Source organism: Bactrocera tryoni, chromosome 1 (genome assembly GCF_016617805.1).
Source record: "Bactrocera tryoni isolate S06 chromosome 1, CSIRO_BtryS06_freeze2, whole genome shotgun sequence".
In the NCBI taxonomy this organism is placed as follows: Eukaryota; Metazoa; Arthropoda; class Insecta; order Diptera; family Tephritidae; genus Bactrocera; species Bactrocera tryoni.
The window spans coordinates 68,424,341-68,448,618 of record NC_052499.1 but is presented as its reverse complement, the minus strand read 5'-3'; the positions used below and the strand labels follow the sequence as shown (position 1 = coordinate 68,448,618).

The 24,278-nt window shown below is 36.3% G+C and overlaps 1 protein-coding gene across 1 annotated transcript in view; it reads left to right on the top strand.

The window, feature by feature from the left end:
• Positions 1 to 3,767: 3,767 nt before the first annotated feature.
• Positions 3,768 to 24,278, top strand: part of LOC120774452 — a 110,432-nt gene continuing 89,921 nt past the window's right edge. Inside the window, exons 1-2 of the mRNA XM_040104139.1 lie at positions 3,768 to 3,803; positions 3,860 to 4,029. Of these exons, the coding sequence (XP_039960073.1) occupies positions 3,768 to 3,803; positions 3,860 to 4,029 (206 nt within the window). The remainder of the gene's footprint in view (positions 3,804 to 3,859; positions 4,030 to 24,278) is intronic.

Genomic DNA, 24,278 nt, shown 5'->3' with positions numbered 1-24,278 from the left:
TTAGCTATCAACTAGAATGTTTATGGACTTTCTGCTTAGAGCAGAAGCCCACTGAAAGACTGAATTGTAGGCCTTTAGTTTGAAGCTGAATTCCGTGTATGGATTACTACAGAAAAAGCCCGCACCTGTTCCTGTTTCACCCTTTGATTCGTTAGTGAATTTGTAGATTCCGCCATTGGAACTGTCAATCATGGATTCATTGGCCCGATCTTCTTTACTGGGGAATAAAAATGGGTTTTTTTAGTTCCTCGTGGGTAAGTGTATAATTTCTCGATTTAGTTAAGCAAGATAAGAGTTTTGAAGTTATGGTAATAAGAAAAAATAGAAAAAAATTCGGCTGAGGATCCTCCCGGTACAATTAAGAACGCATACTTGGGGAGCCTTTCTCAGAGGTGTCTATCAACCAAATTTTTCAGAGTACAAAGCACGAATACAAATTCCTATGAATTCAGTTATTAATTAGAGATTTTTATCGATAACTCTGAAAGCGTAAAGTATTCATAGCCGACTCAAACTATTTATCATGAATTTTATTTGAGTGAATATTTTTCCGTGTAAATTATATTGTAAACAGCTGCTTAAGTAAATTAGCAAGGGTCCTCCATTCAAGATTCTGTTTCCTAGAAAAGTATTTATCAGAAATGAAGTGAATTCTGTGGCCATTTCACGACCTTCAAATCTCAAAATAATTACTAAGTAAAATATGTATACTATACCATCAACATTTGGACGAAAAATCATAATCTCCGTATTAATACAACAAAGCATTTTCCTCACAAAAACAATATTGTTGCCAGACATTAATGAGTTTAATTCCGAAAGAGAAAAATAAGTGGTTTATTTTAAATATTTACACGCAATGACCCAACCGTATTATGTCTGCAAATATTAGTAGCTTTTACTTATGAAAATGCTACTCCTTTATGTGACTAATCTTATATAATAAGTATAAGGAAAGCCGCTTCTAAGCTGCCGCTTTGCTATATAAGCCTCTTTGACTAAACATATAGAGTAAGAAATTGTATAAAAAAGGTAAGACTAGAATATGTTCCTTTCTTTTCCGTCAGACCTTGCTCTCATAGCACTTACAAATTATCCCAAGTCGGCCTAATCCACGACATTAGGTAACTCATTTGTTTAAAAATGGTCGCATAATTGAATTCACTGCGTCGGGTTGCAACATGCAGACGCCGTTAATGTCCTCAGCGCTCAATGTGCTAATACAATGAAAGCGGCTGTGTGCGGCATTAGGATCAACGGATTAGTGTTGCCACGCGCTCTTGGCCCCCATACACCAACAATGTCTACACAACATTTTTCCATTTAGTAAAGAGTAGTTAAGAGCTACGACAACACACTACTCATTTGTGTGTGTGTATGTTGCTGGATGCTGTTAAGCGCCTGCTTGCGTGAAGGCGGCTTTGTTTTACGTTTCGCACTATTCTCCGCAAACGAGCGTTCCCTCGCGCCGCAATTCTATTGTCAGTTGTGGGACTTGCGGTCGTATGGCCAACACCAATGTCACTAATACAGTGTGGCAGCTTCCCATAGCAATTTGTTTCCATTTCGTTGCCTCTGTTAATTTGTGCAGACAAAGAACACTGATCTTAGGGGAAAACAAAAGCGTGCCAAGAGAGTTAGAGTTGTACAAAGTGCTGCGAAAAAAAGAAAGCAAACTGCGAAAGAAGGCAAAAAAACACAAGGCACTTTAGCGCCCCACTAAATGACTTCATATACTTAGTAATCCTACTAGGCCTGGCAACCGAAAGTGAAGCACAAACACGAAAATAAACACACCAGTGCGGCATGCAATGGTGCTGAAGTTGCTTTGTGTGGCAGTATCGTGGTGCTGTGAGGGTTGAAAGTTGGCCATGAAAGCCGCAGAAAAAATAGACACATAAAGTGTTGACAGAAAAAAGGGGATTAACAAGTTAATCGGAAACCACACAACGCAAGGCAAGTGGGAAAACATGTGCTCTTAGCTCGATGCGAATACCATATGTATGAGTATGTAGTTATTTTCTAATGGTGGTAAAAAGAGTGAGTGTATCAAGTTAGTATAACAATTGCATAATGAAGACGAGCTTTTCCATAAAGTTTAGCTCTAAGACCTCATTATGAGCTTTGTTGTATGGTCGATCACAGAAATATAGGCAAAAATAAATTTCTAATTTCATAAAAGCTTTGCAAATAGGTTCTAAACACCCGGCATGTACTAGAAACTTTCTAAAGCTTTCCTTGCTTAAGCTTTTTAAAAGTTCTTTTATTGAGATTTCTGAAGCATACATAAAATAAGTTCTTTTGTAATTCCCTAACACCTTAGCAATTAAGAATAACTTAGCCTTGCATATACTAGAAGCTTTCGAAAGCTTTGCTAAAGTTTTTAAGAGATCTTTTTTTGAAACTTTTGAAACATTCTTAAAAATTTCATGTAAAGCTTTTGTCATGCGCTTAAAAAAAACAGTTATAATGTATGTTTATGATTTTTTACCAATGTAGGAATATAATTTCTTTGTTAGTAGTGAATAAAACAAAATCTTGTTTTAAAAATCTCATAAAATTAGAAAAATACGTTATGGGAAGTTTATGTGTGAAAGCTTTCAGTTTTTGGAACTTTTAAGTCACTTGAAGCTTTTAAAAGCTCAAAACGCTTCGAAAGCTTTTATTGCTCTAAAATTTTAAGTCACATGAAACTTTTAGAAGCTCAATTTTTGGAGACTAAGCATAACAAAATAATTTTGATATTTCAGTCTGATAGTTTTCACTCGAATTACTTTTTGTTGTGCGATTTTGGTAAAATTTAGTTTCATAGTTTCAAATGTGTCTGAAAGTTTAAGCATTTTTGGTGCTTCGAAAATAGCTATGTTAAAAAGTTTGCAAAAAAACTTAAACTTTTAAATATAAGAAAATGCAGTTATCATTGACTTATTTGGCAAAAGCTCTGAATTTTTACTTAAGGTCTTAGTGTTGAGAATCTACTATTCAATTTCTAAACAAAACATACTTTATAGAAGATGTCATATTGGTTAGAAATTTTTTTAGAATATTATATGTTAGTCAATGCTATGATTTTCCAATTTGATATCTTTTTGCAGTTTTCTTGCTTGAGAGCTTTAAAGCGTTTTAGAGATTTTGTTTTATGTATATGTATCTTAAGGCAAATTAAACTGATGTAAGTGTTATTTGTTATTGTGATCTACTTTTGGTATTTAATTTTCGTTACTTACAAGCTTTAGAGCTTTTTAAGGCGTGGCTCTAATTAGCTTAAGGCAAAGTCAGCTGATTCAAGAAATACTTAATTTTATGATAACTTTTACACTTTCAATGCTTACAAGCTTTTGAACTTTTTATAGTTAAGCGTGTGGATTTTTTCAGAAAACTTTACTTGATTTAAGGGAGTATTTTAGTCATAAGCCCAAATTTCAAGCGTTTTTTGGCAATTGATAAAAGATAGTATTTAAGATTTTTACATTCATTTATTATAATTTCAATTGAAGAAAACGGAATATTTATTTAAACAAAGCTTAATGTGTTCTTGAAGTAAAGGGGAAAATAGGCCATTTCTTTATTGCCAACATCTTTTTGTGATCATCTGAAAAAATGAACATCTATGAATTTTCTTAGATTTCTACAAATTAGTATACTAGAGTACTCTCTTAAGGCGTCTTAATAGAAGCCAATTAATTTTTTAGTTGAAATAATCAAATTTTAAATGTAAGAGAAGTATTTATACAAACATAATTTTATGCAATTATTATGTAATATTAATGTCTAAACGTATGTATGTCATACAAAGTCATAAAGCATAACATAATTTTTCACTCCTTCTCCTCTTCTCATACTTTCAGCATCTATCTAGCTGCTGTCCTCTTCTCTGATAGTTTCACTGAACTTGACAGACTCACTAAAGCTATCTCTAGCTCTTGACGCGTTTCGAAAAGACAACTGTGCTTCAACCACAATAACAGCAACAAAAGCATTAACTATACTAACTTCAACTAAAGCAAAAACTTTTACAACACAGCTGAGGTAAGTTCCAGTACGCAATTAAATACATGCAAATTAAGCACACACACAAGCACACATTTATGTACATATATTTAAATATACATATATACACGTAAATATACATATATGCACGCTCATTATGCAAACGAGTTGCAGGCCAGCTAAAAGTAGACTAAGTGGAAGTTTAGAATATTTAATGTAGAACTTTCTAACTACAATGGAGCATTTTAAAGTTGTCAACTATTAAAAAGCAGAAGCGAAAGTGCGACTAAAAACATCAATAATAGCAGAGTATGAAGGAAAATAATGGAAAACGAGCGTCATGTATTTAAACACTGGCATACTTTGTGGCGTTTTGATGGAGAAAAGTTTCGCTCGCACACTTTTGAACAAAGAAATGAGTTTCCTTTCACTAAAAGAGAAACTCGCGCATTAAATTTTCACGCAAGAGTCCACAAAATGCGATTTCGACGCACGCATAAATAAGCCTGATTTAATTGTATGCGTTCTTAAATGAATCAACGCACACACGACAGCAATCACAGCTGGGTCCGTGGCGCCTCAGATGGAGCTTGGTGAAATGTGCAGTGGCATCGTTTATGCAGCGCTTGCCGCATAAAAATTTCATAATTTACAAAATTAAATGCAATCGCATGCAAATCCTGCGCATTCACTGCATTCTGGAGGCTTGTAGCTTGGCGGAGCTCTGGTTAGGTATGCAAGCACTTAGCATGCGACAGCATGTTTGCAGCAACTTGCAACATTTGCGGTAATGTGTAGAAGTGGCAGCGAAGCACAACTCTTGCATACACTTCGCAGAATGTTCGTACGTCACGCAATTTCCGTTACGCGTTTTGCATTTTAAGTTATGTCATTTATGCGCACACATACAGACGCATGTACTGTACTAGGTGGAAAGACGCAAACACTGTCGCAGTGGCAATCATTTGGCTATAAATTTCTGTAAAATGTCACTTTCACGAAGCGGTTGTGCGGTCTATGGATCGGTTGGTTCTTGCGCGGTATTCATTAAATGGTGCGCTTTAGTTGCTATTTTCGAAGCTTGTCGTGCCGGTTGGTGTTGACCTGCTTTTTATACTCTTGCCACATGTACTGTCCACTACTTACCGATATAGATATAGAGTTAGAGTATATAAATGATCAGGATGACGAGAAAAGTTGAAATCCGGGTGACTGACTGTCTGTCTGTTCGTCGGTGTAGGCTATAACTTGAGTAGAAATTAAGATATCTTGATGAAACGTGTCCTTGGCAAAAAAGCAAGATGGAGAGATCATCGTAATCTGACCGTTGACATATCTACAAAACGCCATTAAAGAAGAACTTATAAGGTGCCGTAACTAAATAAGATATAGAACTGTAGCAAAGGTGTTGTGTGTCGATTCTCCTTTCACGCGTCTTCTCCAAGATTTGGCGCATGGTGAATATCTGGTCGGTTGTTGATTTGCCAGGTCTAAAGCCACACTGATTAAGTCCAATCAGTTTGTTGACGGTGAGCTTTGATCTTTCACACAATACCCCCGATAGAACCTTATACGCGATGTTGAGGAGGCTTATCTCACCTTAGTTGGCGCAGATTGTGGGGTCTCCTTTTTTGTGGATTGGGCAGAGCACACTTAAATTCCAATCGTTGGGCATGCTTTCGTCCGATCATATTTTACAAAGAAGCTGATGCATGCTCCTTATCAGTTCTTCGCCGCCGTGTTTGAATATCTAAGCCGGCAATCCATCGGCCCCCGCTGCTTTGTTGTTCTTCAGGCGGGTAATTGCTATTCGAACTTCTTCATGGTCGGACAATGGAACGTCTGCTCCATCGTCATTGATTGGGGAATCGGGTTCGCCTTCTCCTGGCGTTGTGCGTTCACTCCATGCCACTGGAGGATGGAGTCATGTGTAGAAGTTCACGCAAGTGAGGAAAGTTCTGTGATCGCCATTCACTTGGGAGTGGCCAAAAACGATTCTCTTACATATGCCTCAAACAGCTCACGACTTCCGGTCTTTGACCAAGTATCCTCTGGGTAGCCTAAGAACATCCGTTGAAGGCGAGCTAAGGTGAGAAGGCGAAACATCCCCTGTGCTTAGGGTTGTGCGCTGGGTTATTATTATTTTATTCATTTTTTTTTATTTTATTTTAGTTCATTCTTTACCACAAATATCGGTCGATAGGTGCAATATATAACTGATATTCAGGAATAATCTTTTTCTGACAATGATATGTACGTGTCAAAGATGGGTTGAATTATGTCAAATACTTCCCTCAGCTCCCGTATACCTAATATAAAGATTTTCGAACTTCCAGGTGACTTTACACAGCACATATCGACCAACACGTGAGTTATCTCTATGAAAATGAAAAAAAATTGTTTTATTGTTAGCAGTGTGTCTTTGTGCCTAAAATGGATAAAATTGGGCGAAAGCTTAAGCTAGCTTCCATATAACAAACATATCAGGGTGACTTAACTCCATATGATCAGTGATGGTACCATAATGAACCTCAGGGCACATTTTATTAGTATGTCGCATATTAATATTGTAGTAGTAGTGTTGACAAAAATAGAAAATATCGGGTCGATACTACCCTTAATTCCCTATATGCTAAATTTCTAACAAAATTTTTGTCGAGTCGTCGGTCAGCTATAAGTTATATATATATATACAGTTGAAATTCCATAATTCGAACTTCTATAACTCGAAGTTCTCTATAACTTCAACATGTGAATTGGCAATAGAATTCAAATTCCCTACAGAGTTCCTTCCATGACTCGAAGTCTCTCTAATAAGAAGTTTTTTTTATAGATTATGGTGATTCGAGTTAGGGAAGTTTAACTATATATAATTGCTTGGATTCCTATCCTCTGTTTGGCGGTTTGCACCTTAAGGTACTTCCCTAGCTTTGATTCTTGCAAGTCGCTAGAGTATAAAATATCCGTTTGCACCTGAACTTAGCTCTTACTTACTTATTTGTTTTATTTTTTTAATTATACGCGCTTTGATGTTTCTAAAATCCTTACCTACAAGTTTTGAAAATTTCTAACAGTTGGGTTGAAATCGTTTAGGAGTTTGAGCGGTAACATCTGTATAAGAAACTATTCCAATTTTTTTGCTGTCATTTCTCTTTTTCTTAAACTTTAATAATAAAAAAGTTACTGATAAAATAAGCTTAATAATTTTTGTAACAATGTAATAATTAGTTGAAATACTTTAGTAGAATTCTAATGAAAATTGTGTCTACATCTTTAAGATTCTCCAATTCTGCTTCAAATATATAAAAATAATAACCAATATTCTCCCGTCTTCTACTCTCACACAGTTTCTCTATCTTGCCCTCATTCTCTTTATTTTTTTCTTTGACTCGATTCAGGTATGATCTTAGTGAGTTGCACACAAGTGAGTTCGTAGATCTGAGAAGAATGCTTTCACTTAAACTATTTCATATATATTTTTTTAAGATTTCCGTCTATCATTTAGATTCTTTACATTTAAATACATATGTATGTAGTTAAACAATTTGGAAGTTGGGCATATGCAGGAGAGGGATTCTATGTGTTCTATTTTCGCAATTTATCATACCGCTTTTCTATTTTTCATACTCTCCCTTTCTTTCCCACTCTTGCTTTCTCGCTCTTACTTTGCTCTCATAAATTTTAAAACATTTCTTTCTTGTTTTGCTCAGGTACAATGATATTGACTCAGAGAGATATGATCAGATTACTCGACGACGCACATAGGAGCATTTGGTCTCAAAAACCGGACAAAATTATTTAAAGTGATTTTATGAATAAAAATCATGCATTTGAATATAATAATAATAATGCAATATATTAAAATAAAACAAATAAGAAAGGACTAGGAAAGGGTCGACCAAATTGGGTCTATTTTTGCTCAGCCCACATACTACTAATATGCCACATACTCAAAAAATGTTTCCCTCGGTTTCATTTAGGTACCTTACATACAATCACCAATCGTATGCATCAAAGCCAAGTGGATGTCCGAAGACCTTGGTAATAGTTATATGGGGGGGGTTCAAGTTTTCGCGCAATTGTATCTATTTTAGGCGCAAAGATACACTGTTATGAATAAAATATATTCTGCAATTTTCATACACTAATATTGGCGGATATATCCAGCATAAAGTGACATAGAAGTTCTATAATCTTTAGCTCAGGAAAGTATTGACCCGATTCAACCCATTTTTGATACAATGAAATACTATTGTCAGAAAAGGATGCTGTGTGAATTTCAATTTATATTAATTAATTCTTTATTTGTGTACTGGAAAGTGATAGAATCAAATGGAGTTTTAAATTGTGTTATATTGGGAGTAGGCGTAGTTACAGTCCGTTTTTGCTCATTTTCACAGAGTGACATAGTAATATGAATTGAATGTTAAGTTCCTAGTTTTTTCGAAAACGTACGGTTACTTAGGTACTGAAAAAAAAAAATCAATTTTGAGTAGCATCGCTCAAGTTTGTAATTCTTACTTTTGTCCGGTTTTTGAATGAAAATGCGACGGTGAGAATTTATTGGCGTACTACAGATATTTGCTATTATAAAAAACACATTTTCAGGAAAATTAATTTAGCTATACTTTCGCTCTAACGGTACAAAATTTGAGCGTATAGTATTAACACTAAGATGATTGGGTATAATTTTGATATCACTTAGCAGTATTATTTTGGATTTTGATCTGATCTGCGAAATTTGGACTTCACTCCACTCTCATTGCTCAAGGACTAAACGCAAATCAGCCGTTTAACATTTTGTTTTACTATATAGTAGTTCAACTAGAAAATAATCTGCGAAAGTGTCCATTACTTCGACATTTACGAAGAGTTTTGAAAGTACTGGACTATAATATTTTGATTTGAAATCATTTCTAAAGAACCAAGTCTCAATTTAATGTCGAGTTTACGGGTTTTAATGAAGTCAGAAACAATCGGCAGCTCAGAGATTCATCTTGTGGTTTAAGTAATGCACTTTTATGTTTTTTATATTTATTAAATATAATATTTACATTTTAAAAATTATAAATTGACACTTTTGAAATAAATTACTATTTAATCAACACAAAGAAATATTTTGGTTGCCTTTACGCGCACCGGAATTATTAATTTTAGGAATAAGAAAACAAGGTGAATATTCGGTAAAAAAAATTTAGCAAGCATTGCCCTAAAGAGGTCTCAAAACAACGTGGTTAAATTAGCATTGCGTCATAATACATAACACGAAAGTAATATTTTTGTGCAAAGAAAAATATAAACAATTTGTTGTAGAGAAAACTTTAGCGAACTCAAACAAACTTAATTGCGTACAATCGCCATCTTTTTGCAGCCGTGTTATTATATTTACAGTTCACAATATTTTCGCTTCATTTGACGAAGTTAATTATAGCTGATATAATTGACTTTTTTCTCCTTTTTCTCCCCCACAACCACGGCACCCTCATCACCATCACCCTCATCAGAGCTGTTTGCTTACAAATTTTCGCTCCCAAGAACACTCTCGACCAACAATTTTCGGCGTGTGTTGCGCCACACTACTCACCTCTGCAGCTGCCGTGGCGTTTGCCTGCAATGAATTCCCTTTCAAATCTTTGCAAAATTTATGAACGCCAGAAAACAAAAAGATATTTATTGGACTTTTTCCACTTTTGGCGGCAGGCGGCAGCGGTGCCTCGTAGCATACGCGTGCGGATGTGTGTGAGCTTACTTATGAAGCTGCCAAATTTAATGGCAGTGCCACGTCTCCTTTTGCTCTTGCTCTTGGCTGTGTGGTAGTTGCTGTCGCTCTTGTTTTTCGGCGAAAACTTTGTCTGCGTAACCAAGCGGAAGTCATTCAGGCGCCGCCGCCACGGCTTGGTCCTGTCACGCGCCCGCACAAACAGCTACGTATCACATATATGTACGCGCGTGTGTGTGTGTGGTTCAACGGTGCACGCATACTCACGCTTGAGTGCTTACTTTGCGCCGTTATGCTTGGCGTGAGGGTAAGGGGAAACTAACATACATAAATAAATTTGCGAAAAGTGAGAAATCAAGCAGCGCTGTGGGGGTCGGAGAGGTGCGGAAAGTCAGCGCAATAATTTTTTGTTTTTTCTTTTTTGTTTCAGAGAAATTCATGCTTTTGGCAAAAGATTTCTTGTTAACTTTAAAGTGCGATATATTTTTGGTATTTTTTTTGTTTTCTTTCGCGTTTTTTTGGCAATTTTTTATGCGCGCAAATCAATACGAAATTCAATTTCCTTTCCAGCGTAGAGCGGAAACATAGAATATGAGCATTCGCAGAGATACACTTGTCATAACATGCCGTTATTCATGTTATGAATTGTAACACAAAGTTGTTTTTGCTACCGCGTAAATAAAGGAAGATGTGTGGGTTCACCGGTGCGTATACGTAACAAATGAAATTTCATGTTATAGATACAATGCAGCGAATTCAATTTATGGCGTAGGGGTTGAATAACTTGATTAAATTAGTCAATTTTTTTTGTATATGCATATGTAATGTGTTTTTTATATTGTAAAAATATTTAAATAATTGAAGAAAATTTTAAAAATTCTGAAATTAGTTTATCTGAGCTTGAAAATTATTTTTTGAACATGGAAAATTGGTGGACAGTGGGAAAATCAAATATTCGCGGTGTGACTTCATGATGATCTTCGAACGTGTTGCATCGAATAAAGTTGAAACGTTGCCACCTGTTTCCAATTTTGAAATAAAAAACCAAATTCAAAATAGCGTCTAGTTGTTAACCATAATGCTTACAGTTAGTATTAGAGCAGCGTTGCCACCTAGTGAACCGTTTGAATTCAATATTTTAGAAATCTTAATTCAATAATATTAAAAGGGTAACTAAGTTGTTTCAGTATGGATATTAAATTAAAAAGGCTTAAACAGTTTTACAGTTTTTGAGAAAGGTAGCCAGATTTTTAAAATGTTGTTATTAAAAAAAATTGATCGAATAATCGAAAAACTAAAACTTTGATAGCAAAATTAATAAGCGTGAGAGGGTAAAAATTTAAAATATTTTAAAACATTTTGTATATTCTTTATATATATAAATTACGTCTCATGATGTTTGTCCGCGATGGACTCTTAAACTGCTTAATCGATTTTAGCAAAATTTAGTACACTGTGTCCAGTTCGAAACAACTTAGAAGATAGGACAGTAAAAATAATCCTTAAATTTAAAATACAATGAAAGTTCTATTATTTCGACGCTCTATTAAGCGCACATATCCATTAACCATGCCATTGTTAATGTTTATTAAGTTCAATCTATTAAGCGGACAACGCTATTAACTGAAACAGAAAGGCTGTAAACCAGACACTGAGAAAGCAGCCATTCATTATCTTTTCCAATGGAATTTATTTGCATGAACATCAAGAACAATCCCTTGGACTCTTGTACCAACAATAACGTTTTCGGCTTTATTCGTAAATGAAATTTTCACTGTATTGAATAGTTTTTTATATGAATAATAATTTAAAATGTATACCACAGCAACGCTTGGCCAGATCTACTAGTTATTATATATAAATTATATTTAAAACATTTTTTTGAGAAAGCTTGCCACCTGTGCAAAAGTTTTAATAAATAAAATGGATAAAATTATTGCTATTTTATTTCATATTGGCATAGACATCAAATTAAAAGACGTTGAGCAGGACGTTTAATTGAAAGAAATTTAGACAGAGGTTGCCACCAGTTTGAAATTTCCAATGGCAAACCATTTTAGTATAAAATTATATATTAGTATAAAATTTAACATATTTAGGGTTTGTTTGTTTTATCGAACTTAATTTTTCATTAGTAACTTAAAGGGGTATCCCAGCCTAGACGTATAAAAAAAAATAAATTAAAAAAAAAAAATAAATTAATGTAAAAAAAACGTATTTATATTTTTTATAATAAATGTTTTGAAATATTTATAATTTTTAATTCAATAAGAGTTTTGTTGCAAAATTGATATTATTATTAAATAAATTGGGAGATAAACAATACCCACGATTGCTCAATTTCTACAGAACCGAATTACCTGAAATTCTTAGAGAGTCTTCTTAATGGACATGTCTATATACGCAAGAATCCACCCCTCAAACTTAAATTTTTACTATTTTCAAAAAATTCCAAATATTAAAAAAAATAACCAAAAATGGATTTTCTCGTGAAACAAAGGGTTTTTAAAAATAAATTCCAAAAATTATAATAATATGCAAAACGAAGGGTTCGTAAAATAAATTCCAAAAAATATAATAATTTGCAAAAATTCCGACCTTTAGCTTAAATTGGCAACCATAAATACCGCACGAGTCCAACGTATGGCGCTTTAATACTTTGAGGCGTAGAAAGAAATTTCGCAAATACAAATACAAATACAAATACTTAACAACACCCATACGCGCAGGAAGAGATATAGAGCAAACAGTCAGACGTGGTTGCTGGCGAATAAAGCGAAAAACTTTGCCGCCCATAACTCACAAGTAGCAACGCACCGATAAACCAGTGCGCCCACGCAAATGCACAGATGTGGCCCATAAGGTTGCGGACGCATAGCAGCTGAGTGCAATTTTTGGGCAGCAACACCCAACCAAACAGGAGCGTGTCACAGCGCAGCACACCGCAGCACACCACGCCAACAGATCAACCACCTCAGAGGCATCTTAATTTGAACGAACTTTTGCGGCGTTGCAACACTGCCTCACACACATACATACATGTGGCATTGTTTGCTCGGTCGCAGTAAAGTTGCGCTTGCCAAGTGCACACAAGCAGGCACACGGCTACTTATATACAAATGCATATATACGCGCACCTGCGCAGCGTTCATCTGCAATTTTATGCCCCACAGCAGCATTGCATTTATGGCTTTAAATTATTTGGTGTTGTTGCATTTACGGCACATTTACGTGCCATTGCCTTTCGTTTAGCATAGATGGATCTACATTCATATACTTGTTTATGTGCGGGTGTGTGTGTGCGCGTGTAATGTTGCAGAAATGGCTTGCTGGTTTATTTTGCGCCTCTGCGTCGCTCTCGGCGCGCTTTAACCATTTCCGAAATTCACTTACATACTCCACTTATATCAAACTCGCCGTTGTTGCTGTCGTTTTTATTACTAGCAGCGCATTTGTGCTTTGGTTTTTGCAATTGCGCGCTTTGACATTGTGCCTGCCGCACGCCGCCCCATCCACCTTCGGTTGGCTTGTTGTGGCCAGTTAGTTGTTGTTGCTGCTGCCAGGGGACCAACATGCCAACGATTGCCGCACACATTTTTGACTTGCCAAACTCGCGCCTCGCAGTAGTTTGGCCGTTTCAATGAAATTTGTTTTACAGATTTTCCATGATTTGCGGTTTTTGGACGGCGGTATCTCCGGCAAGGCTCGAGGCCTGCGCGTCTGCGTCAACCCCCGCAGCTTTTGTGTGTGCGCGCGCTCGGCTGCTTGTGGCTTCACTGCCACATGTGGTGGCATTGCAATTGCAAGCAACAGCAACAAAACAACACTTAACAGCACACAGCCAACAACAACAACAATAACTGACTTCCTACCAGTCCACCCAGCAGTACTGAGTTTCAACCGCCGTTGCCGCTTTCTATTTAATGTACGGTTGTTTATGTTTTGCATGTGTTTGTATTTGTTTATGCGTATGTGTATGCGTGTGTGTATGTGGTCTACCATGTACCGTATATCACTTTTATCGCAGCTCGCTTGAATGCAATCCTCTGCATATTTTATTCAATTTATGTTACCCGAAATTTGTTGTTACCATTGTTGTTGTTACTGTGCTGCAAATTAAACAGTTACGTGACACGTTTGCATGCCCCAATGCAGTTGCGCCGATTTTAATATTTAGTTACACATTGCCGATTGAGTGGTCGTTGCCTAGGTGCGGGGGGCAGGGCCCGGTGAACCGAGTTGCGTGTGTCTTATCGCAAATTGTTGTTGCTGCAATATAAATATGTTGCGTGCACTCGCACAAATTGAAAATGAACACAAGCATTTAATTGATAGCATTTCACTTGAATATTAATTTAAATATAAAATATTCAGTTTGCGTGACTTGAGATAGAGGCCGCCGTTTGCGGGGCACATGAGCCGATTAGCGGTCGTAAGAGTATTAATTATTTTTATAATTACACGCGAAAGCAAGTCGATTGATATATTTGAACTCAATTGCAATGGCGATAGTGAAAAAGCGCATAGTCGTTAGACGTTAGGTGCTTAGGAGAGGCTTAAGAGTTACGAGAGTCATGTTTTATTGATCACTTTTCAAGCTGCTCTTCTAGAGGATTGTAGTGCCTTACTTCACAATCAATACAGGTTTAGTCAAATGAAGGAAAACACTTCCTACGTGCCTTGTCATCTTCCCGCACCTGGCGTAGAGCATATCGTCTGCCGTCGTACCATCTGAAAGATATTATTTTGGCCTTTATCTTCGTTCACCGAACGTCTAGTCGCTAGTCGTCACATTTGGATTCTGCCGTTGTAATAGCCGCAGTAAATTTCCACCACAAGAGGTGGTCCAATAATATTTGATTTGGGTACCTGAGGCTGCGGTCCACTACCTTCAGGCTCGCATTTCCCACAGGTTTTGTGAGCTTCCTTCCCCATTTCGGTGATGGATCGAACCTGCATTTTAGGATTTTGACTCCGCAAAAGCATCTTGCTCCATCACGTTGACAACTTGGGTGCGCTTGGCTAAGCATACATCCTCGAGTAGAGAGTTTTCATAAGATTCATTGCCGGTATTATTCACCGCTCTCGTGTCATCTGCGGTAAGCAAAACGATCAAATATCGTTTTGGTTCTTCACAGGCTGCTGTCACTGCTTTGGATGTTGTCGGCTTGTCTCTCGCATACATGATTTTTAGTTTATTCTTCGTGGAGACCGTCAGTTCGGTCTCTGTAACGCTGGCTCTTTTAAGCAATATGCTTCTCCATACGATTAACTAGTGCTGGATCCGTCGCATTAATGGTATATGTAGCGAAGTGTGCTCGCCAGGAACTGTAACCAACTGGGAGAATAAACTGCTTCTCCGCCCAGGTCAACTGTTCCAACACGCTTCCTTTCAGCTTGCTTTTGCCTCCCAGTCGGTTACAGCTCCTGACCCCATATACCATGCTTTTGCCTACAATCTCTTATCGCTCACTTCTTTTTGGTCCTGTATTGTTGCAAGAGTTTAAACCCTTTACTGATCAGAAAAGCCAAGAAATTCTTCTCCTACTTCTGCAATTATATTCCCAGCGCATTCCTGGTCCGAGTCTTCATGAACTGTGGCAGTCGTGCGCTGTTGATCTGGTTTAGCGGAAGTATTTTATACAGTATTAGAGTTATCGCTCCCTTTACGGTGAAAGTGTCGGCGCTGTCGATACAGCTCAAAGGATCGCTATGCCTGTTGTATCCCATCGAAGTTTGTGCTGATATCCGAGTCCATTACTTCCTTTTCCCATTTCCATAGTGAGTTTTAGATTCCTGGATCTCTACCCGTAGCGTTTTATTTTGCAATGGCGTAATGGTTGATCACATCCACCTCCGTCAGAGATGGCATATAAAGCAGTCCAGCATAATGGAATGAAAATATAGCAGCCCTTGCTAGATACCGCTTGACTACCTGCCAGCCATGACTCGGCCAGTCCAGTGGCAGCTTGAAGCCACAACAGTACACGAAACCCATGCTCAGTCGACACTCGAGCGGTGGATATAGCTAAGAATCGTAGATTACATTAATATGCCGACTAAAGCATAAACTGCTCACTAACTGATTGATTCAAAACGATAGAAAGATCTTCTTATACCCTTCCATCCTATAAGAAACACACCTGCGAAGAGTATATAGCTTCAGTACAGCGGAAGTTAACGTTTTTTTCTAGTTTCGTCTTATTTTATTTATTAGAACTTTCTAAAATAGGATTTCAGAAGATTTTGTTTCCAAATTTGGACCAATTCTAACGTAACATAATTTCATCACCACACAGTGGTGACTAATAATAATAACTAATCTCAAAGTGGCGCGACAGCATGGCCCAATTAGTAAGCTTTGTCACCGACGGCACACCCACAAAACAAATTCACATTGGCCACCAACAGATAGCACCAATGAAGCGCACGCAAATATTATAAGCCAATGTCGCAGTCAAAGTATAACAGTAAATTCGAAAACAAATAAATTAAAAATGACAAACTAAGTGAAAATGCGATGGCGTTAAGTTGATTTAAGCCACATCAAATGAGAGACAAAACAAAGTTGGCGCTGTATATGCAGAGACAAATGCAAAATGCCGCCAAATCTAGCAACAAAAATGACAAGTGCCGAAAATTACAAAATAAACAAGCCAAATAATAGAAAAGGGTCAGTGGAAGCGCGCAATGTGCGCTATACTTTTTGACGGCATGTTAAGCCCCTGCCAAATAGCGCAGCCAAAGTCGGCGCTCGAGGCTTTAAGCTTTATGTCATTAAAATGAGCGTTTCAAATAAACAAAAACCAAAATTAGAATACAAAAACAAAAAACAATGGCGATGCATAAATGAAAATAATGGATAAACGCTGGTCCGGCAAATTAGAGAGCAGTGGGTGTGACAGAAATTGGGAGTTTTTGAAACGTTTTTGGAAATAAGAAAAAGCGAAAAAGTATGAAGTGTAAAGCAAAATAAGCTGGCAAATAGCCATAGTATTGTTTAAAAATAATTTAATAAATGGAAACTTTCAATTAAAGCGAACTAGAAAGTGAACAAACAACATTTTTCGTAAGTGTATGAGACAAATTTTGCTTATATGTGTTTGGCTATGTGCCTCTGCATCTAGATATATATCACTGCATATGCTACTGTCCATTGAACAGCAGAGCCAAAGCGTAATTACACTGGGTTGGGAGGCCAAAATTTATGTGCTGGGGGGCGGACAAGTTAACTGAAAAGGTAATGGCTCATAAAAGTTACGCTTGGCGGGTAGCCGAAAGTGTCAACTCGTGTCGGCATAACTTACAAATGTCGTATGCAAATGAGCGGCACAAGCAAAAACTCGATTGAAAAGGGTATGTGGGTGGTATGGGAACAGCAAGTGAACCTAATTTTAGTGAAGTAGATAGGCGGAAATATGCAATATACAAAAAAACTATTTACTCACACAACTACGTCAATGTAAACAATTAAATAGAAGGCACACAATTTCATTTAATTTAATTTTTTGACTTTTTATTGTAATGGTAAATATAAAACTTTTAACTTACCATTTTTCATTAAATGGACTCAGTTAATTTCAGCTAGATGAGGTGGGAAACTCATTCGTTCCAGCAATTAAAATGTTTTTACAGTGCTGTTGGAATATACGCCTAAAAGCACACTTTAAAAACTATATGAAGCAGTAAAAGCCAAATATTGCCTTATATGCCTATTTCAGCATAAATTGATTGTATTTATATACAAAATAATAAAGAGTTCCGAGGAAATTAAATGGCTGCGGGAAAACGCCGCTCGTTTGTTTCTCCGGAAATGCGGCGCTGGCACTTGTTTAAATTATATATTAATTTATTGCGATTTCCTTTATTATTGCTGTCAGCATACTGACACCGTTAAGCCGGTCAAGCGCATAATGCATGCGTATTTCTCTGGGGTTTCGGCGATTCGTTTGCTGTTGACACTGAATATATTTGGCCGTTGGCTATATAGTGATGTACATATGTATGTATATGCTGAGAGAATGTCTGGAAAGGTTATCATTCATTTTTTTATTTTCTCTTGCCATGCGCTTGACGTATTTTAAGAATTTATTTAAGAGAGCTTCCGGGAAAGATTTTTTTCTCGACTTATTTGCCGAAAATGAATACAAATCATGGCTAAAGTTTTCAAGGTCTTTAAACGTTCCAGCTTTAAAACCAATATTTCTTTTAACAATACGACCACACTTCCTTTACAGCATAACTATAGCTGAAAAAATTATTATAAGACATATTTGACTTTGTTAGTGTTATTGGAAATTGAAACCTCTAAATATTCACCATCGAGAGAAAAATATAGGTTACGAACTGACTATGTTCAAATATACTACTTTAGGCCAAAAATAGTAAGACCATTTGCTGAAATATTTTCATGGTTAGTATGACTGTCAGGGACATCATTAGTGTTTAGTATACGCTTGTCTTTCTGAAGTACATAAAATGCCTTCGGCAATTTTTACGAAGAGAGATTATTCAACAAAGAAGTTCCATAAAATTTTATGTGCAGAATCAAATTTCTGGTGCTGAAACATTCGGAATATTGGAAAAGGCCTTCGGTGATAACTGCTTGTCGCGAGCAAGTCTTTTTAATTGATACAATTTATACAAAGAGGATCGAGAGCGCGTTGACGACCAACCACGTCCAGAACGCTCATCAACAATAACTGATGATCAACACTTTAATAAAATAAAGAAATTGGTGTTTGATAATCGATTATTAATAGACAGAGATCTTTCTTCCATCGCTGGAATTTCGGAAAAATCAGTGAAAACTATTCTGAAGATCACTTGAACCTAAGGCCACAGACATAAAATTTGTTGAAAAAAAAAACGTCGCGTTAACGTCTTTGAAACAATGCTTTGCGACTACCAGAATGCCATAAAATATTATTATAGTATTATTACAGTCTTGCATCTATGCTTACATCTCGGAAACAGGCGATAAATCGGCGATATATCGTGGCAAAGTAGAGTCGAGGCAGGTCAAACTTCAAAGTTAATTTGACAGTTTTCTTCTATTATCGAAGTGTGGTGCACTCCGAATTACTTCCTGAAATTCTACTAGAGTGTAATGCGTCATTTGCGTGAAGTTATTCGTAAAACAAGGTCCGAATTTTAAGCCAAGAACTCTATATTTTTACACCACGATAATGCACCATCGCATACTGCATTGATTCTTCGTGATTTTTTCACCAAATCGTGCCACAACCACCGTATTCGCCTGATTTAGCTTCGTGCGACTTCTGGCTATTCAACTGACCGCCACGGGGAAACCGTTTTGATTAAACTGAAGACATTAAACGTAAATCGCTACGCCCATTGACGGCTTTTCCGACTATTGATTTTATCAACTGTTTCGTGGTTTGGAAAATACGTTGGCTCAAGTGTATTGGGACCAAAGGCAATTACTTTAAGGGGGGCGACTTATAATTTGAGGAATGCATTATGAATTTTTATACTAAGAACGTTACTCTTTTTGCTCTTCTCAATCGTCTCTTGAGCTACTTGTGACATTCTTCGCTTGTCCTCGTTGCCACCTCAATGGAAATCTTTCCAACGTACTTATATCCTTTTATGCAAACTGCCGATTTCTCGACTTGAATCCAGAAATTTCGAACCATCTGTTTCTTCTATTACATTCCATTCGACAGAAAGCCTTTCAAGGTCCATGAACGCTGTCATATTACCAAAAAGAGACTGTCTGAGCCAAAACATTGTTTGTGGTTGTGTTCAGATAAGACCAAACCACCGATGGAAATCAATATGCATTGTTGTTCTTTCATTATAGCTGCACCTAATATATCTGCTCCCTGAAACAGCCATGGCCCGTCAATTATTGTTTTTTCTTGTTTTTTGATAAAAACGATCATAAAAATGTATAATATTTAAATAAAAATATCTAAATTAAATTAGAATTTTTTCTTCTTTTATTACAACGTTATTTGAGCTGAATTTTTTTTTTAATTTTTTAATTGTGTTTACAAATTTTTTCCCAACCAACACAAAAAAAATAATATTTTCTAAATCCACTTATTATTTACACCTGAATGAAAATGCTGATTGCTGCCACACTGAATGACACACAGCTTGCCTAAACATAATTGGCTTACCGCAAAAAGCTCTGTTCAAAATAATTAAATGTCTCTCAAAAATTATTTCAGCATTTCCTAATTCCTAACATGGAAAATTCTAAATGCTATCTGATTGTCTATCAAAAGTTGAAATTTGCGAAATATCTAGTTTGTGATATTTTTAATGGCGCCCGCAGAGCTCGCACGAATTTAAGCTGTCCAAAAACAAAAATAAATTTGGTAAATGCCAAAATTGTTGAAACCATTTGAAGTGACAGGCATAAAAACATACATATATATATATATATGTTTTATATGTATTTGATTTTATCAAAATTTACGCATACACTCGTGTGTATTTGAGTATGAACGCTGCCAACTCTTTGCAGCATTGTTGACCTATTTCACCTTTTATTGCTTGTGTATTTGCAGTATTTGTAGTTTCAGGTGCGCAGTTCGCTGCTTCAAATGCACTCGTGTAGTTTTACCGTAAATTTGTGTTTTCATTGTCGGTACTTAAAAGGATTTATTATGCAATAATAATACGAACATAAATAGACACGTCGTTGCGAGAAATTCTATTTTATACATACAGATGTATTCGTTGTGGTAAATGTGTGATTTGTATATGTTGAGTGTGTCAGTGTTAGTGAGTTCAAAATGGGTTTTTAAAATGAAAATATATGGCATGAATTGCTGTTTTAGCAAATGTTAGGCTTTTAACTAAAAACATAAAGTTTCATTAAAATTTTAAATGCAATTTGCTATATGTTATTCATGACAATATAGTGGAAGCCGCATATATTTTGATATATTTTATATATAAGGTAGTCGAAAAAGTCACTGGAGATATACGACGCCAACGGCAACAATTGACAAAATACGAAAAAACTTTTTCGACTACCTAATATTTTACTAGTATCTGATATTTGACATGCCAAATGATTTTCTTCAACACATTTTAATTTTATCAGCACTGCATTTTATTGCTTTTGCTCTTCGATTTACATGCCACATTTTTTTAAATTTCTACTAATTTGTATTCATTTGCATCCAAGCAAGCTAGTCACCAATATTTGACTCAATATTCCTCATTCTCTCCGAACATTATTTTTCGAAATTTATTTCTACCATTTTTTGGCTTTTTCAATTTCTCTCCAATTATTTCTACACCTGACCAACTATTGTTGCTCGTCGGTCCCCTGCGGTTCAACATCATTCATGGTGTGTGTATTATTTAAATATTTAAATGACAACACATTCCCCGAACTCCCCACCCATTCAACTCGAATTCAGTTTTGCTGACATCAAAATTTCTGTTTGTCACTGAAATGTCTGTTAAATGTGCAACAACGATCACAGTTTGACAATAGATAACGGACCATATACAAATACCAGCATTTGCATTCGCCCGTTATGTAACGATGACTGTTTTTGGAAATAAATTTCAGTTTGAGTTAACATAAAATTTTGCAACTAAAATGTGTCGAATCGTTTGACATGGCATTTTTGAATGTTTCCAACACACACGCAGTTGCAAATCCATTTGCACGCATCAAATCTTATCACGCACACACGTACTTATGCTCGTACGCTCACTTCGCTCCTTGGCGTCATGTGCAGTTTGGTGCTCGGTGCCCGTTGTTGCTGTGGAATTTTCACAACTTGACAATTTGTAATGGGTGTCGTTTTAACACAGAAATTCGTATTTTATTGGCATAAATACTTCGCACGTAGCGCCGGCAAGCTGTTAGTGCACGTCTATGTATGAGTGAGCTATGGACAGCTGTGGTAGTGATGTGCATGCTATGAGCGCTCTCCACCGGGTTAAATAAAGTTTATTGCCTGTTAAATTCAATTTATATACAAATATATAAATCTTAGCTTTTGATGGAGTTTAGATGTATCAACTCTGAATTATTTTATTTTCAAAATATTTCAGCATAAAAATTTTACATTTGATTTAACATATTTGCTCATTGTTTTAACTGTTTTCTTCATAAATTTAGTTAATTAATAAACCTTATGATACCATTTGATCAATTTTACCCATATTAGTCCATATGAACTACTCGCGCAAACCGAATCGATGGAGTTTATTTTCTAAATTGGTAATTTTTTTTAAGCTCATTTAGTGAATTCTTATTATTTATTGCCATTGCCATCGCTTACGCGGTTATATAGTGAAAACCGCTCTAAAAATGAGCGAAACTGAAAAAATCAAAATTTATGCGGACATCTCATTCGAGGGTTATTGGATCATTAGCTTATTTTGATGAGGATAGTAAAAAATTGTATTATTATATGTGAATATGTAGTTTGTTCTGTTAGAACGTGTCATATATATGTAACATCTTTGTATAAGAGAAAACCACGTTCTAAAAAGTTGGTATATCTACCGGAAAAGTGACCACTTTAACTATCTAAAAGTTCGCCGAGTGTTACTACTGAACTTAGCATAGAATTCTGAATTACCCTTTAACTATTCCAATTTTTCTAGATCATGGTTGAAATATGCACGATTTTGTACCTTTCGCCATCCAAGTCAAAAAGCTGGAATCAATATCAAAGGCGTTAACTGATTTTCGCCATATAGTCTAAGCTATTTATCGTTCTGGAAGGACAAATGTTATTTTCAAAGCGGATGCTTGATGGAATTTAGTTTGCTTTTAGAAAGCATTAAAATTCGTGTACAGTGGAAAATAATGAGAATTTAGAGAACTGAACGTACTTCAATAGTCGAAGATTCATTTTGAAAAATTATGGATTTCTTTGAACACACTGATGGCATGGTTGCCTTTGGTTTGGCCTCCAGCTTCGAGACGAGGCCTCCCAAAGCTTCCATATGTTCCATGGGCTCACTGCGATCGATTCACAGCGTTTTACTGGTCCGAGATTTCATAGATTGGGGTATCCATGCGCCGTAGAGCTAGACTGACAGTATTATTACTTGAAGGATCGCTGTGCCCGTCGGTAGCAGTAGCGTCGTATCCATTCTAGACACTTATGTTGAGTTTTTAAAATACGGTGATCTCTTTCCCTAGAAATGGCCAACGTGTTCAGTCCACAATAAGGAAATGATTGGGGAAATACCTCAGCATACACTTGGTGCCACCTGCCTACAATGACCAGAGCTAGTTTGAAATCATAACATTTTCTCACCCATAGCCCAGTTTTCACCAACGCGCAAGTTAATAATAAGCTTAATGTCAACAAAAACGTCACCAAAAGGAAATAGAATTCTTAAAAAATTATATATTTTGTTCTCACGAAAGTTCACTGTCTCTCCTAAGCTTACACCACGATATCATATTTAATGAAAAACTTAAAAAAATGCTGCACAATGCATTGAATTTCGAATTACTTACATTTCATTGAACTGCCACAAACAGTCAATACGGAAAACTGATATGCTGATTACACAAAAAATTATAACAAAAACAAAAAATATTGACTTTCAAATGAGCAACTTCACGCAGTTAACACCCAGTGAAAAGTGCTGGAAAATATGAGTAAACTTTCACACTTCAATATACAAATAGTGACAAAGTAATCTGAACTTCTCGGCCTTACAGCAGCACAATGCAGTAGGGAAGAAAACAAAAAAGCAAAACAGGAAAAAAGGTATAAAAAATGAAAAACAAAAAATAAATAAAATAAAAAGAAAACACATAGCAAAGCAAAAGTATTGAGCAAAATAATGCGCATCTCTTTGCTCATACTCATGCAAATGCAAACGAGACGTGCGCCCACGGCGTATACGTAACCTAGTTATACGGGCTTATTTGTATATACCAGTACTAGAACTGGCAAAAGTAAAGGTGAGTGAGGGTAGCTATTGCATCTGCTTTGCTGGCAGCTATTTGCTCAGCACATCGTGACAAGTATTTGCTGAGAAGACGAGTATTTTTCTGCAATAACAAGTTATTTATTATTACAATTTTCCTATTTCTTATTTTTGTTTGCTGCGCTTCGTTAGCTTTATAAATCAAATAGAAATATAAGCATGTGTGATGGTTGATCCTTAGGGTCGCACGGCACATAAAGCAAGCATGCACACGCGTGTAGTATTTCGATGCGTTTCGCTGGCAGACTCCTTTGCCTCAGCACCACAACAGCGATACTCGCATACTGAATTTCAAAAAAGCAAAAGAATCATGAAAAAAAAATTGCATTTGCATATTTTTATTGCACCACGGAGTGCATTCAGACACGTAATAGGGTGTTACACTATCTTGCCACCAGCATCCATTCAGCCATATCAGACGGTGTGCATATGAGCGGTCTGTGTGTGGTGGTGTGAGCGTACAGAGGGACCCAGGCACAATTGCTGTTCTTATTTGCCATGCTTACAGATAGTGCACTAACGCTCACACATACTTATTTGTATACTGGCACCTCTGCTTCTAGGCATGTATGTATGTATGCGCGCAGTGCTTCTGGCAGGGTGTAGTGGATGA